Source organism: Merops nubicus, unplaced genomic scaffold (assembly GCF_000691845.1).
Source record: "Merops nubicus isolate BGI_N331 unplaced genomic scaffold, ASM69184v1 scaffold3539, whole genome shotgun sequence".
Taxonomy (NCBI): Eukaryota; Metazoa; Chordata; class Aves; order Coraciiformes; family Meropidae; genus Merops; species Merops nubicus.
The window spans coordinates 14,251-30,799 of record NW_008628854.1 but is presented as its reverse complement, the minus strand read 5'-3'; the positions used below and the strand labels follow the sequence as shown (position 1 = coordinate 30,799).

Sequence of the window (16,549 nt, the reverse complement as noted above, 5' to 3'; positions counted from 1 at the left end):
TTTAATGTTCCATATTCATTAATCTGTTAAATGCTGTCATTGCTCTAGGTGGCATTCTTCCTCCAGAAGAAGTGAAGGAGAGATTTGACAGCAACTGTATCACCCCAGTGAGTGATCTTGCACTTTAACCTGCAATTGCCAGTGTCTGGATGAAGGTTTAATCTGTTTTATTCCATTCCCTTCGTAGGGAACTGAGTTTATGGACAACCTTGCCAAATGTCTGCGCTACTACATCGCTGACCGCTTGAACAGTGACCCGGGGTGGAAGAATTTGACAGTGAGTTTCACAGAGTCATACTGGAGGAAAATGGAGGGGATCTATTAGGCTGGGTTGGGAGACAACTGAAGAGTATAAATTCGGGAGACTTGTCTCATCTCCTGGCACTGTGCTGTTATTAATAATGGGCCAATGTGCACATTCTGCTGGGACTTCAGAGATATTTCATCCTGATAACACCATCTAACAGCACCATTTGTTTTGATTTCCTTTAAGAGCAAGGAAAAGATTTGATAGTAGAAGCCACACTTTGATATAATGGGAGAGAGGATTTTAGGGATACTGTTGGATTTTTTTCTTTTGGGGAAAAGTCTCAAGTTACACTGTATATGTACCCTTTTTGCTCTTTCTTCTTTAAACTTGTTTGCTACCTCAGATAGGCTGCATTGTCCTCATTTTTCTAATCTTGGATGACAGATATTTCATCCTGATAACACCATCTAACAGCACCATTTGTTTTGATTTCCTTTAAGAGCAAGGAAAAGATTTGATAGTAGAAGCCACACTTTGATATAATGGGAGAGAGGATTTTAGGGATACTGTTGGATTTTTTTCTTTTGGGGAAAAGTCTCAAGTTACACTGTATATGTACCCTTTTTGCTCTTTCTTCTTTAAACTTGTTTTCTACCTCAGGCTGCATTGTCCTCATTTTTCTAATGCTGGATGACAAGAGATGACAGGCAATGAAAATAACAGATATCAGCTCTCTTGCCTTTCAGGGCTTTGCAGTGCTGTCCTCCTGTTCCTCAGCCACTCCACTTGGCAGAGTTTTGCTTCTGCCAGCCCCCTGTTTGCTCTGTACAAGAGGGCAGAACAGTCCATCCTCTCAGATGCAGCTGGCTGTTGTATTCTCCATAAGCTGACTGCTAACGTGGTCTAATTAGGGGGCAGTTGACTCTGTTTAACTCCCTCCATCAGACAGGGGGTTTATAAACCCTAATGCTTGTCTGGGCATCACTGTGAGGAGGTGTGTGATGTTTAGGAGATCCAGAGGGAAGCAGGCATGTGTCTGCTCTGCCTGCTAGGTCTCCAGTGTGCATTTCGATTGCCCTGATAATTTATCAGGAAACTTCCAATCTGTTAATGACAGTAATGATTTAAATGGTATTTTAATCAATGTCAACTTAATCCTGGAACTGGAAGAGACAAATGAAGGTCTATTAATTGGTTCCAAACCTTCAGATAAGTTCATTTTGAACTTATTTAGTTATTTATTTATGGTATTTTAGTTAAAACTGCAAATTTCAATTATTCATAAATCAGATTCAATATTCAGTAGGGGAACTACATAAGTTGTGGGGGTTTTATTTCTTTTTTGCTGTGGTGGCATAAATTGTCTAAGTTCTGTAAATGCTTCACAGGTTATTTTATCTGATGCTAGTGCTCCTGGTGAAGGTGAACATAAAATCATGGATTACATTAGAAGACAAAGAGGTAAACTTCAAATAAATGTGAACACCTTGTTTTAAATGAAGGTGCAGTCAGTAATAATTTATTTTACATGACTTTGGCTGACTGAATGTAATTTTCTTTTGTACAGCTCAACCAAACCATGACCCAAACACTCATCACTGTCTGTGTGGGGCTGATGGTGAGTTCTCTTTTGCTAGCAATGTGTCCCTGTGTGCAGTTTGGTGATGGAGCTGGGCTGTAGCTTTAGGCTTTTGTTTGTGTAAATAACCCAGTGTATGTGTTAGTTTTTGAAAGCTCAGTAGATGGGGAAGATCTCATGCTGTTTGTAGCTGAAGGTCTGACCCTCACTTTGTGTTACTCTCTGGGGCAGTTTGTGGGTGAGCACATCTGTGTGCTCCAGCTTGCTTAAGGTAGAATGTTCTTTGCTTTAAAGTTGTTTTTTTTAAGAAGAAAAAAAGGCTAACTCATGTTTATCCTTCACTGTATTTTATTCTTCTCTTTTGATTGGTAGCTGATCTGATTATGCTTGGGTTAGCCACACATGAACCCAACTTCACCATAATTAGGGAAGAGTTTAAACCAAATAAGCCCAAGCCCTGTGCTCTTTGTAACCAGATGGGACACGAGGTTAAGGATTGCCAGGGTTTGCCCAGGGAGAAACAAGGCAAGGTAAGTATTTTGCTCTTTCTAGAAATTCTTTTCATCTGTGAGCTACTTTGTGTTTTCATGAGATCCTCAAGTTATTCTGGCTGTTGATTTTGGCTGAAACTTAATGCAAATTACATCACTGGAATTACCTAGCTTTCCTTTTATATTAATCAGTAAATATTGTACTTGTAGCACAAAAATATTATGCCAAACATTACCTCCTCACTTGTGGTGTTTTGTTGTTGGTTTTTTTCCACTGGTGGGAGAAAACAATCACTAACTTGTGACACCCAGAGCAGCCAAGTGCTTGCTTGGCATAAGAGCTGGAGGAACTGCTCCTGTACACTTGTTAGCTCCTCTCAGAGTGAGCCTTTGGGCTGGAGAAGCTTCAAGGTGAGCTGGTTTGTCATGCAGCTCTCTCCTTTCCTTTTAGCATGACCAGTTTGCAGACAGTCTCCCTGTTGCTGAGCAGGAGTTTATCTTCATCCGATTATGTGTTCTGCGAGAGGTACGTTGGAGCAGTTACTCTGCCTGCTTTATGCAGGAACGTTTTTAAACTCCATCCAGAGGATGTTCTAAAGTTCTCTTTTCTTTCGGGGTGTGTTGCAGTATTTGGAGAGAGAACTCACTATGGCCAGTTTGCCCTTCACTTTTGATTTTGAAAGAAGTGTTGACGACTGGGTCTTCATGTGCTTCTTTGTGGGAAATGACTTTCTTCCTCATTTGCCATCTTTGGAGATCAGGTAGTTAAGAATAGATGTTTTCTTCTCCTGCCAGCCAGTGAACCTGTTGCAGTTTTGAGTTGATAAGAACCTCATGCTTTTGTTTTCTGTTTGCTTGTAGGGAGGGAGCAATTGATCGCTTGGTTAACATATACAAAAACGTGGTGCACAAAACCGGGGTAAACTTTTTTGCCTTTTTAAAAGAAACTCTGTGTGTTTGCTCCAAAAATAGGCTTGTTTTTCAGCTGTTATTTTCTCATTTGCAGGGTTACCTCACAGAAAGTGGTTTTGTCAACCTGCAGCGGGTCCAGATGATCATGTTAGCTGTGGGAGAGGTTGAAGACAGTATTTTCAAAAAGAGAAAAGATGATGATGTAATTTTTTTGTTCTTGTTGCATTCTTGGAGTTTTATGTTAATCACGTGTGTTACTGTTAGACTGTGACACTCTAATAGAATAAACCCCAAACTTTATTGTTTGGTTTGGGTTTTTTGTTAGAATCTCTCAATACTCAAAAAAAGAATTCTGTGGTTTGAGTTGATTTTCTTTTCTTGAACTACAAGGCCTGTTTTCCTGTTGTTATCCCAAGTAGCTGCAAAGTGAAAACTGCATGTGAGTTCTGCTGCTGCCTGCAGCTTTTCTGAGTAGCTGCTGTGAAAACTGAAGGAGGAATTGTTTGGTAATTTGCTGCAACCTGTGGAAGTGCAAGCCATGAGCAGGGGTGAAATACAGCATCTGAATTTCAAGGGCATTCTTGCCTTGCAGTACCTCCTGCCATTTGAAATGTCTGTAAATTGTTCTTTTGATCTTTCTGCAGTATTTTTTGCAGACATATTCCAGTTTATTCACTAAGTAGAGGGCATAAAACACCTTGTGAATGAAAGCAGAGCTGTATTTACTTACAGTCAAAAACTACTGTGCCAGTGCTGGCAAAATGTTCTGTTTATGATTGCCACAGCCTGCAGCCCTTCTCATGAAGGGCAAATGGTGTTCAAGTTACCAGTTTCCATGGCCCACGAGTAGGAAATATCTTTCCTTGAGCCTCTTCTTTTCCTGTTTCTAGGACTTTTAACGTCTCCTGCATTTTCTTATTGTATTGGTTTTTTGGCAGTTGTTCCAGTGCAGGCAAGGAGCTTGTGTCCTTTGACACTGCTGTCACCTTGAAGTAAGGCTCTAACTAAGGAGCAATTACTGAAGTCGTGGAGCTTTGAACACACAGATATTCAAGTTACCAGTTTCCATGGCCCACGAGTAGGAAATATCTTTCCTTGAGCCTCTTCTTTTCCTGTTTCTAGGACTTTTAACGTCTCCTGCTTTTTCTTATTGTATTGGTTTTTTGGCAGTTGTTCCAGTGCAGGCAAGGAGCTTGTGTCCTTTGACACTGCTGTCACCTTGAAGTAAGGCTCTAACTAGACTTAGAAGCCATTACTGAAGTCGTGGAGCTTTGAATACACAGATACTTTTTTCCCCTTTAGGTTTTCAAGGTAGAAAGTTCTATCCCTTTTCCATTGGACTTGCAGGCACAAGAGTTGACCTGTGTCTTATTCAGAACAAAAACCTTACAGCCTTCTGTGCAGTAGAGGATTATGATTCAATGTTTTTCCAAGAAGTCAGCGTGGTTGGTTAACTTGATTTCCCTGTATTCTCTGTTTAGGATAACTTTAAAAGGCGGCAAAAAGAAAAAAGAAAAAGGATGAAGGTAATTAATTCCTTTCCCAATGCAAAAAGTATCAAGAATGAAAATGTGTGCCAGAGCTCTCAGCAGATGGGTTGGGTGGAACTGCAGTTGTAATTGTGGGATTTTCTGGCCTGGGTGTGAATGATTTTAAAGGTTTTTTTCCTGACTTCTTGTAGACTGCAGCTTTTTCTGTGTGTCTGTAGAGGTGTTTTCTGACTGTCCCAAGTAGAGTGGAAGGGGTTATTCACTGTGCTTACAAAGAATCCATTCTTCCTTGTAAGGTAGAGGTCTCATTTCCCAAAAAAATCACCTTTCACTCCAAGGAGAATGAACACAGGCACAGAATACAGGCTGGGTGGGTTGGTTGGTTTTAAAAGAGCTTCATTATAGAAACAGAAGAGTCTCACTTGTGTCGTTATGTCCAGTTGAGTTTGTTAAATGTAACTAATTTAAGGTGAACTGAGTGAGTAAATGGTGCTTGTTTTATATGACCGTAATCTGAAAATTGTGAGAGTGCATCATCCAGCTCTGTGGAGATTACACAGCTTCTTCAGCGTGCTCTCTGCATTTATCTTCCAGAGGGATCAGCCTTCTTTTATCCCCGGTGGACAGTTTTCCCCTCAAGCTCTGGGAAATCGATCTAGTCCTCAGGCAATCAGTAACCCCAGACAAGCTGCCTTTGAGATGAGAATGCATGACAGACAGAGCTCGGTGAGTGGATGTTCAGCAGTATTTACACACAGAGGGGGAGGGAACCACACCCTGTGCTACTCGGGCACCTTTTGCTCTACCCTGTCAAGCTCTCTGGAAGAGCAGGCACCAAAAAACTTATTTTTCAAGGAAATGGCTTTCCAAAACGAATTTTTGTAAGGCTGCTCAGGTAAAACTGTGTTCTTTATTTTCATGTTTGGTATGGTGCTGCTTGTTAAATAGTTGTGGGAGGGCAAGTGTGGGGTGAATGCACCCGAGTCAGGTACGATGGTTCTTCTCCCCAGATGGGTTTGGCACTTGTGGGGTCAAAGCTCCTTGTGAGTACAGGTTTAGGGACTTCCTCAGTAGGTTTGTGAGAGATGCAGACTGAATACCTGAGCTGAAGGTCCTTTAATATTCTTGCTGGAATTTGTATGAACACACAGACATGGACATAAGTATTTTGGAAATTTGGGATTTACTGACGTGTTTGTCAGCCTGCTTTCACTTTCCAAAGCATTGCTTTTCCCTGGGAAGAGGAGAAACTTGGATTAAGTTTTTGGAAAGGTATGAGAAAGTGAGGGAAAACTGGAAATAGGCCAAGTGCTGTGTCAGAAGTCTTGATTGTTGACTTTAAATAACAATTATGACAAATTCTTTCTGGGCAAAAATCTTCATCCAAACGAAACAAATTAAAGATCCTTTTCATCACAAAGATGTGTGTTCTCTCTCTTAAGTCCAAATAAATACAATATGCTTTTTCTTCTGCTGTTCCTTCCTTGTAATCTTGAAAATTTTTCGTGTGAGTTAATCAAATCAATTCCTTTATGGAATGGGAGAAGTTTCTTTTAGACTCTAATATCAAAATAGGTGCATTTAAAAGGAGTTTCAAAGATCAGTTTTGAAGCAACTTTGGGTATTTCTGCTCATTCTGAATTATAAGCAGCTCTTTGTAGCCTGCATGTGGAATTTTCACTGCTGCTGTAAAATCAAGATGTAATGTGAGCTGTATGACTGGAGAAAACACTTGTATTCCAGAATGGGAACAGATCAAAAATAGCATGTTTTATCAATTTATACTGTCTTGTTTATTGCAGTGTTTTCTTTCTCAAACACATGAACACTGCCTGCACGTGTCAGTGCCCAACTTTTAATACAAAGATGTGTTATTTTGCTACCTGACTGAATAGTTGAAGGATTGTGTAGGTTTTGCCTGGAGTTTGGGGAACTAGAAATAATGCATGTGATTATCACAAAGCTGATAATGTTAACTTGAATTTAAAATGCCTAATAAACCCTTCCCCCCCTTTCCTGTTTATCTGTAATAATTCTGACCCTAGACAACTTCATCATCTCCAAACACCAGCCTCAATTCCGACAGCAGCCCCTCCCCGGCAGGCGGAATTAAGCGAAAAGCTGAGGACAGTGACAGTGAACCTGAGCCAGAGGATAATATCAGGTGAAGCCATTTTTTTTTTTGTAGCACTTTGTTAGCAAATTGCTGAAATGGATGCAGTCTAATTAATGCCATTTAGCTTAGAGCAGCAATACCTTCAGATGCTTTTCTATGATCTTTTTATCCAGCGGTAATTAATGTGGAGGGTTAGAATATTCAGTAAATTCCAGTGAGATGGGTAAGCTATAGCTGTTAAATCTAAGTGTCTAGATTAGTATGCGTGCAGGTTTTCATCCTCCAAGCCACTGCTCCCTCTGAGACCGAGAGCTAGATTGGCCAGACGTGCTGCTCAGCTCTGAGTGTGAGCTGAATGCTGCTGCTCTGCCGTTGCATCCTGGCGCTGTTTAACCCCCACAATGAGGCTGCACTCAGGTGTGCAGCACTATGTACCCCAACTGTCACGGTGTGTTCCCCCTTCTTTGACTTGCAGCAGGCCCTGTGTGCTCTAGGAAGAGTTCTTGCAGGGTCCTAGGATGGCTGCTCCCTAGGTCGTTAAGGGGTAGGAATTTTATGGGAATTAACTGACACTGAATTCCCAGTGAGGCTGTGTTTATCAAAGGTTTAAATCTACCTATGTAAGTCAGGAGGGAAGGCCCTTCTAATTTTTTGTTAAAGGTTCTGCCCTAATAAATGCAATCAGTAGGTTCTTGTTTTGTGTGGAATCAGGAGACGTAGGCGGACACAGGAAAACAATAAGGGTTACTTTGTTGGGAAATGCTGATCATAATTGTCCTGCACTGTTGTTGACGTTTGTGACATCAGCTCTTCCAGTATCAGGGATTCTAGCTCCCAGTCTTATTCTCTTTCCTGCCTGTGCAGATCTGAATGGAACTTTTTTTGCAAGCAAACAGAATTTTTATCTAAAATCAGGATAAATTTTGACGCTGCTTTGCATTTGAATTTTAGCAGAGGTTCCAAAGGAAGCTCTAGGTGTTTTGCAGCAGCTAGTGTGAATGAACCATGGCCATTTAGGAGTAGCAGTAGTTTTGACAAGGTTGGTATTGTCAAGCAAGAGGACATGTTGTATTCATCTGCAGTCACTGGAGCTCTTTTGTAGCTCAGAATATTTATGTGCTTTTCTGAGTGGAAAATTCATCCTTCTCATTGTGAGCAAAAACAACTGCATAAACGTACTAGATGCAACAGTTGTTTGTGAAAATGTATTTTGTACTTAGAATGACTTTAAAACCAGAACAAGTAGTTTTAGGCAGCTAGCAGACTGGGTTGTGTTATCTTATGGAAAAGGGGTTTTGATTTATGCAAGGGTGTAGCTGCCAGGGAGTTCCTCAGGTCAGCTGCTCGTGGACTGCAGATGTTCTGACTCTGTCCTTCAAGACTTCAGCACAAGTAGCTCTGCCCTTGCTCACCTGCCTTCCTGAAGCTCCTGAGAACACCTTGGTTTCTCCACCTCCTCAGCAGTTTGAATCACCTCAGGTCAGATTTTTAAGTGTCCCTGTACTGGCAGCTGACTTAGAAGAGAAGCAAGGGAAGATCCTTTCTGCAAAACCAGGAGGGTGTTTCGTGGGCAAGTGTGAGTTCACCTTGCAGGTTACTTGTGTGCTTCAGATTCTGTGTGTGTTTTAAAGTGGCCCCAGCCTTTGTGGCAGGGGAACTCACCTGGTGTGATAATCAATGACAAGTCTTGAATTGTTGAGAACAAAATTCTATTTCAAGAAAAAAATCAGTATTAAGGGACTATTTGATTTAAGCAGTATCTACATCATATTTGTAGTTTCCCTTAGTTCAGCTGAATACCAAAAACCACGTGAACTTTGAGATGCATGTGTGTAAAACACGTGTGCAATGGGGAATAATAGGTTTAAATTAAAAAATAAACAAACAAACCAACAAAACAAACCCAAAAACCAAACGGAAGAGTTTTGTGAGGGGGGCCAGTTCTGAAGCATATCATCATCATTATTTGTGCCTGAAATGTGGCATAGTACAGCACATTATTCACTTTTTTCCTCATGTCATACAGTAGAGCTGTGGGATCCAAAGAGGAGTAAGTGGTGGGTTTTGCCCTGCCCCATCTGCAGACAGACATAAGGGGGAGCTGTGTGAAGTGATGACAAATGGTGTCTGAGATTGCTTTTTTTGCTTTCAGTATCTATATCTCATGAAAGATTGAAAATGTCTCTGTAAAAGGGAACCCGTCTGGTGTGAGTCAGCAAGCACAGGATTCCTGAGTCACAGATAATTCTGCTGGTAACCATAACTTGCCTAAACAGAAGTAGAGTACAGAAATCAAGCTGCTGCTGCTTACTGTTTGTTTAGTTACTTATTTCAAGTAGCAGGGGAGCTATATCACTTCTTCACTTGAGAGGGGCAATAAGAACAGAGGAATGAGCTTGATGTGAGAAGATATTGCAGTAAGAAAAAGATTTTGGCCTAGGGTAGGTTAAAAAAAATAAGCAAGGGGAAGAGTTTATTCTCTTTCTAGTGGTTGGAAGAGTTAAAGAGGAAAGTTCAGGTGACAGTTTGGGTAGTAGGTTCCTGGTCAGAAAGGTGAAACTGCTGCTAGGAGCAATACAATTCTGAAAAGCCCTGATGGCAGCAGGCACGTGTTTGAGAATCTGCCCTGCTGCTAACCAGGTCTGTGAGGACATGGTCATCAGCACGGCAGCTTAGAGACTCACCTGGGCTGGCTGTGGTGCCAGCCACCACCTCTGCTCTCCTTCCTGCCGGCTGCCGCTTCTTAGGCTCTCATTTCAGTTGTGTAAAGATGGGAACTGAAGCAGCAGGTGACTTTGGCTTGTGTTTTATCTCAGGGAGGTAAATGTGCATATGTACTAACGTGTCTGTCTGTGGGTTTTGTGCAGGCTGTGGGAGACGGGCTGGAAACAGCGCTACTACAAAAACAAATTTGATGTTGATGCCTCTGATGAGAAATTCCGTCGTAAAGTTGTGCAGTCCTACGTGGAAGGGCTTTGCTGGGTCCTCAGATACTATTATCAGGTACTTAGAATTCTCTTCTCTGAAACATCTGGTTTCTTTTGTCTGTGCCCTATTCCTTTTCAGGAAATAATGGTTACCCATTGCTCATTTTGAGGAGCAGTGGGGTGTTTTGGAAGATGGAATTGGCTGCCTGTTCTGTTTGACACTCATGACTTGAATGAAGTTTTTGTTTCTCACATACAGAAACAGCACTTGTTAGTTTATTACAGGCCAATGTGTGTTTTCCCTTTGCAATGCATAGCCACACAGAGTGAAACTGCAGATGACTGAATGAGTGAACAAAGGACAAAGCCTGAGAGATGCCAGGAAGAATTTGAAAGGAACAGAGTTGTCAGTCTCCTCCGTAGATTGTAACGATGTTCTATGGAGTGTGTTGTGTTTGAAGTAATCTGTGTCTGATTTAAATCTTTTGATAATTGAGATGTCAGATTGGCAAGAGATTAGTTAGATGTTGGGGCTTTTTGCACTGGTGGTTAATAACTAGCTTCGTGCCCTGAAGACAGAATAAGTTCTATTTCATGTGTGACCTGGGAGCAGAATGTGCTCGAGCTGATGGAGCTGATCAGTCTCAGTGGGGCTGTGTAGCTTGAGCACAGTGCAGTGTTGATAAAAGTGCCTGTTTTCCATAGGTGCCTCATACCTGTGCAGCTCAGAGCTCAGGCAGGGCCAAGACCTCACATGCCCACAAGAAGACTGTGCGGTCTGGAAGCTGGTTTATGTTAATGTGTGCTCCTTTGTTGGTTGTCTCCCCCTTGGAACAGGAAGGGAGTGTGTTCCCTTCCATTGTATTAAATTTGAGCTGGGGCTCCAACTTGCATGTTATGGTGGATGAAAATCAATGAGTTCAAGGTTTGCAAGTCTCTTGCAGTTGATCTGAGCTCTGCACTTCCTTGAGTAGTTCCTTTTGTGAAGGACAAATGGCACCTGCACATCTTTATAGGTGGAAATTTCCATGGTCCTGCTCACAGTTAAGGTGTGCTGAAAGCTGACCAAGTTCCTGTTAAGCATGGCAAGGTATATTCCTAGAACTTTGTCTCCAAAGTGTGTAAATGAACCTTCAGGTTAGCTGTAGGTGTCTCCTTGCTGGAAGCTGTCTGCATGACCTTCAGGGCTGCTGTGGTACAAAACCTCTGCAGAAATCCACCTGGATTTTGGGGGAAACTGAAGGGTGTGCAGGAAGGCAGCATATGGCAAAACTGAGATAATATTTATGAGGCAACCAAAATATTTATACTCACTTGGGGGCTGTAAAATGAAGTTTGTACTCAAAGAAGCATGCGTGGAGTGTGTGCTCACTGCTGTGTGCTCAGTGGCTGTGAGCTCATGCAGACCTCACCACGTGCTTTTCTGGGTGGCTGAGCCAGGGCTGCATCAGCCTGTGTGCTGTTGAGAGGTTTGTGGCTTTAAATGTTTAGGAAAACTGGCATGTACCAAACTGAAAAGCACCCAGCCAAGTCCCCACAACTGTAGTTGGTAAAACCAGTTCAGTTGTTGAGAAGGATGTGGGTGACTCCTTGTCCTCCTGAGTCTGTCAGCTTGCTGGCAGAAGTCACTGGTGCATGCAGGAGTGATAGATGATTACAGCTGCACAGAAAATAGATGGGTGAGCTTGACAACAGCTTGAGGCAGGACCATAGTGCTCTCAGGAAAACTGAGGAGAAGTGCCAATAATACCTCAAGGAAAACAACTGTAAGGAAAACGTTTTCTGGTTTGGAACTGTTCCAAAGCAAGACTTGATGAAAGTACACCCATGCTGAGGGCTTTACCTTTGGCTTCATACTACTCAGAAAGAAGGCAAGCCTCTCTAGAGACCTTATCAGAATGACATAGTGGACTTCACCCAGCACAGCAGAGAAAGACTTGCACATGCTGCTGTCTGTACATGTGGAACAGAACCAGGGGTGGGTGAGATGCTGCAGCCTGCAGTGCGTGGGCATTCTGTGTGCATGGGGAGCAGCAAAGCTCTCTGCCCCTCTGGGATTCAGATGGGGAAGCTCTTGGGCTGGGGGAATCTCAAAATAGATTTGCATGAGGGGGTTTTGTTTGTGGGTTGGTTTGTTTGGTGGTTTTTCTTTCCTTTTTACCATAGTAAGAATTGCCTTCAATAGCTGTTGCTCACTGCCCATAAAATTCGGCAGAATACGTTCCGTGCTTTTCTATTCTTACAAGAAGCTAATAATGCAGAGCATGCTCCACTAGTGGGGACATCTGTTTGGAGAGGGAAAAACAAACCATTACAAAGATAAGAAAGAACCCAATCCACCTGGATTTTGAAACATACTGAAACCATCTGAAGAATTGCATCTAATAATTATAGTCTCTAATTTTATACTGAAAACACCACTGGAGGAGCCTCATTGACATTTACTTATTCAGAATTCAAGTCAAAATAGTAAGCTTTTGATTCAAGTAGTACTGCTAAGAAAAATAGCTGAGAAGGTGAAAACTTGACTTAGCCCTTGTAGAGCCACGTTTTCCTTTACAAAGTGCATTGTGTTCTGATGTGGTTTGAGTTTACTTTTTCTCCTGTTGAAGGGTTATTTTGCCTCTTTCAAGTGAATGCACTTTATATTTCCCAGCATTCAAGACAGAAGAATAAGAGGGGAAAAGCAAAATGTTACTCAGTGTGTATTAGTGCTAGTGCTGAATGAGAAAGTAACAGGTAAAACCAGAATTATTCTCAACCTGCAACAAATAGTGTTCCCATTTTCACACCTTGTAGCGTGTGTCATATCAGGGTTCTCCAGTTGCCCAGGTCCCCAAGTTAGAGGTGGGGTTTTCCATGGACATACAGTGGTGAAGTGGTGAAAACTGTGTGCTGCCCCCAAAGTACTAGTTCTGTTCATGTGGAGACCTTGGTAATGGCTTTCTGACTGGCATAGCTCTGGCCTTTATGCAGTCACAGAGAGCTTGGAAATTCCTTCTCTGCATTTGCCTGTTCAAGATGTGGTAGCAGCTCTACAGAAGTGGAGAATTTTGAGAATGTGTCCTGTTGTTACAAGCTCCTCAGTGTAGTGGCAGGGTCTGCTTAACTGCATGGATGGACTGATTTTCTACTCTTTGCAAGAAATTTTTGTGCTTGGTTTTACTGGAGTTTGTGTGCATGCTCATGAGGGGTTTTTCTTGAGGGTGAGGAAGAAGGCATGAGGTACATTAGTGTCTTGAAGCTGGGACTAGGATTCTGCTGTACGGTCATCCATGTGGTTCTGGTGCTAGGTGTCCTGTCTGGCTGCCTCCCGTGGTGACTCAGACCTAGCACAGAGCAGAGGTCCTCTGGCAGAGGAGCTGGGTGCTGCCAAGGAGGTGCCCATGGTCTCCACCCACTGCCCTGTGAATCACTTGCTCTAGGCTGCCTGGGGAAAGCCCAGTCCCACGCTGAAGCTCGGTGTACCTTCAGAGGCAAGAGCTCTTCCTTGTCTGGTCATGGGGACTTCTCTTCGTGATGCTGGGCTGAACATTGTCATCTTTAGTGACTGGCCTTCGTTTGTTTTCCTAATTGATCTGGTTTTGTTGCTCTGTCCTAGGGCTGTGCCTCCTGGAACTGGTACTACCCCTTCCACTACGCTCCCTTCGCTTCTGACTTCGAGGGCATTGCAGACATGCCTTCAGACTTTGAGAAGGGCTCCAGGCCGGTAGGGCTTCTCTCCTTTATTTATAAATCTGTCATTTAACAACTCATTAGAAGCCTCCTACATCTGCCTGTTTGATTTCAACAGTTTAAGCCTCTTGAGCAGCTTATGGGAGTGTTTCCAGCAGCGAGTGGGAACTTTCTGCCGCCCACGTGGAGGAAGCTGATGACAGACCCGGTAAGAGTCCCTGGGGGGTCCCTCTCAGGAAGCTGATGGCATCTTGCAGTTGTGTGAGCATGACTTGCTGCTTCCCACCTCGGGCAGAAGAAGAATGGAGACTGGGAGGGAACTTTTTTGGCATTCTTAGAAGTTATTCTTTGAATTCAGATGTTTCAGGGAGAAAAATTATCTCCTGACTCTCTCACACTTCAGTAGGATTGTTTACCTCCTTACAGAACCCTTGCGAGGCTCAACTGGAGAGCAGTGACTTTTTAATGTACTTTCTCAAACACAGGAATCAAGCATAATAGACTTCTACCCTGAAGATTTTGCTATTGATTTAAATGGGAAGAAATACGCTTGGCAAGGTGAGATTTCAACATTTGGGTTTTGAACTACAGTGTACTGACCTTAGTCTGAAAAATCTCTCTGAAAATAGGAAGAAAAGGGAAAATTATCTCAGTGAGATAATGACACACCAAGTCACACGTGTTACTTGGCATGAGGGAGAAGTATTTTACAGCAGGTATATCTTTGAAAAGAAATTATTATGAAGAACAAATTACAGTTCAGTAACTGATTTAGGGTTGGAGATGATTATTAGTAATTTCAGCAGTCATTCTAGATTTGTTAATTTGTCCTGAACTAGATTAATCATTTTTCTATTTTTATCAGCCTTACTGTGTAATTGTCTTTTGTCTCCTTTGCATTTAATTAATGGATCCTATTCTGTTCAATCAGTTGCTCATTAGTACCTTGTGAAAGATGCTTTGGGAAATATAGAAGTATTTGGATGCATACAAAGAATTTAAAACCAGTTACAGTATTAATGCAGCTTCTTTCTTTTGAGAATACAAATTTCAGAGGTCTGCCAAGTTTAGTGGCTGGTTACACTATTCAGCCAGTACTGTAGCATTCTATTTATAGGTATAAATAATTATTTGGGCACACAATGAGAGACACTAAATTCACCTGAGCATAAGAAAGCAGACTCTTACTCTGAGGGTGGTCAGACACTGGAACGTGTTGCCCAGAGGTGCTGTGGAGTCTCCATCCTTGAAGATCTTCAAAACCTAGCTGGACATGGTCCAGGGCAAGGTGAGCAGCCCAGTGCCATGCTGGAGCAGAAGGGATGGGCTTTGGATGGTACCTGGGGGGTCCTGCTGACATCAGTGGTTCTGTGATTCTTCCCCAAGGCAGCTGATGTGTGTTTTGAAATAGCCACAGTTAGACACAGGAGTATCTTACTTGGGAGAGCTCCAGATCAAAAGGAGTGTTCTAGGTGTTCGGAGGAGTGTTGTGCAGCAGGTTCTCCCTCAGCAACTCAAAGCCCTTTCTTACCCCTGTTGTACTTCTGGCAATTTCCTTTAGTCCTTCTGTCCAGTTAGCCAATCCACAGTCTGAAGCAGTACAGTTTTAAGTAGCTCCCATGTGCTTTCAGCAGCCTGTAATGTTACTTTTGATTCATTTAATGCCTAATTGCATTATAAACTTTTTGTTCTGAATCAACATCTGGAATTCTCGTGTCTAAGAGGCACTTGTGAAACAAGAAATGTTTTTCAAGCTGGAAGTTCAGACTGTCTTAGTTAAAAAACATCTAGTATACCTTGTCCTCTCAGGGAGCTGCTTGAAGATCTTCCTCTTGGGGAGGTGACCGTGCTTCTGAATGCTCAGCATTGATCTTTCTTGCAATCTCCTGGGTCATGAACGTTTCCTGTCCTCTTGTCATTCCACCAGTCTGTTGTGAAGGTGAAAATAAATTGTTTGTTCTCCAGGGTAGGCTAATCACAGAGTTTCCCTGCACAAGTAGTAACGTTGCAGCTGAAATCTGAACGTGGCTGAGGTCTGGTGCTGCCTTTGATGGAGTGTGAAGATCACCCTCACACTTTGTGAGTGGGGCCAGTGCAGAGTTCCTGTTCAGTGTGGTTGGCAGCAGCAGGCTGTGCAGCTCTGGGCCTTGGTGTTGTACAGCAGACTCCATAAAATTCTGATACAGTTGTATAAAGTGTTTGATATGTCAGAAGCTTATGATTTTTTTTCCTAACTGCTTTTATTAGGAGGGAGTATAAGCTTCTGGTGTAATGACACTTTGGGTAAAGTTTTAAGTTATGCCCTTTCTTTCAGCTCCAGGAAAGTAGTATTTGTTCTAATAAAGCTGAGTAAAGATCTGACTTCTGAAGCAAAAGCATTTCAGGCAGATCAAGTCTTGGATCAGGAACCTAAGTCTGTGGAAGTTCAAAGTCTCAGTGAATGTTGTACCTAGAATGATGAAAAACCAGGAGTGGTGTAGACACTAATACAGAACCCCAAATACCAGTGTAGTGGAAAGGCTTTGCAGTCATCTTGGCCAGGGAAAGCTCTGGTGGTTGTGGTAAGTGAAATAAAGTTAAAACTAAAATAATTACTCCAGATTTCAACTGATAAGAAGAGTGGCAGAATAATTTTTGTAGTAAATTTCTCAGTGATTTTTTGGACTTTGTAATAGCAGAAAATATCTACTGGAGCATACCAGGGAAAGGCTTCACCCAGTAGGACTGAGTGGGCTCTGAGGTGTGCTGCTTGGTGAGGGATTTTGGTACTGAGAGGAGCCTCAGTTGGTATGAATAGTCCCTAATGGAGAATGTCTCCATTAGGATAATGGAGAGTTCTGGAGAATATCCTCATTGCTGAACTTGGAGTGATTTCTTCCATGGTTGTCTCTTCATTAAATTAATTTGAATAAAGTAATATTGAGTTGTGTCAGGGGAGTACCTGTAGGAAAGGAGACAAATGATGACTGACTGAGCTCACCTTGTTCCCAGATGAGGCAGGTGTGGGTAGAGGTTACTGCTTCCCAGAACTGAGGAGCTTCTGAAAACTTAGGGTTTTCTTTTCTGTGACTAAGGCAACAGCAGTTTCTTGGGTAAAGAACTTTATTGG

The 16,549-nt window shown here is 42.4% G+C and overlaps 1 protein-coding gene across 1 annotated transcript in view; it reads left to right on the top strand.

Moving 5' to 3' along the window:
* Positions 1-26: 26 nt before the first annotated feature.
* XRN2 (5'-3' exoribonuclease 2) overlaps positions 27-16,549 on the top strand; it is a gene marked incomplete at its 5' end in the record, with an annotated part of 28,633 nt that continues 12,110 nt past the window's right edge. Inside the window, 16 exons of the mRNA XM_008946780.1 lie at positions 27-107; positions 188-277; positions 1,639-1,711; positions 1,818-1,868; positions 2,202-2,359; positions 2,772-2,846; positions 2,948-3,081; positions 3,182-3,239; positions 3,327-3,434; positions 4,714-4,758; positions 5,317-5,448; positions 6,768-6,886; positions 9,706-9,841; positions 13,367-13,474; positions 13,559-13,648; positions 13,926-13,998. Of these exons, the coding sequence (XP_008945028.1) occupies positions 27-107; positions 188-277; positions 1,639-1,711; positions 1,818-1,868; positions 2,202-2,359; positions 2,772-2,846; positions 2,948-3,081; positions 3,182-3,239; positions 3,327-3,434; positions 4,714-4,758; positions 5,317-5,448; positions 6,768-6,886; positions 9,706-9,841; positions 13,367-13,474; positions 13,559-13,648; positions 13,926-13,998 (1,531 nt within the window). The remainder of the gene's footprint in view (positions 108-187; positions 278-1,638; positions 1,712-1,817; positions 1,869-2,201; positions 2,360-2,771; positions 2,847-2,947; positions 3,082-3,181; positions 3,240-3,326; positions 3,435-4,713; positions 4,759-5,316; positions 5,449-6,767; positions 6,887-9,705; positions 9,842-13,366; positions 13,475-13,558; positions 13,649-13,925; positions 13,999-16,549) is intronic.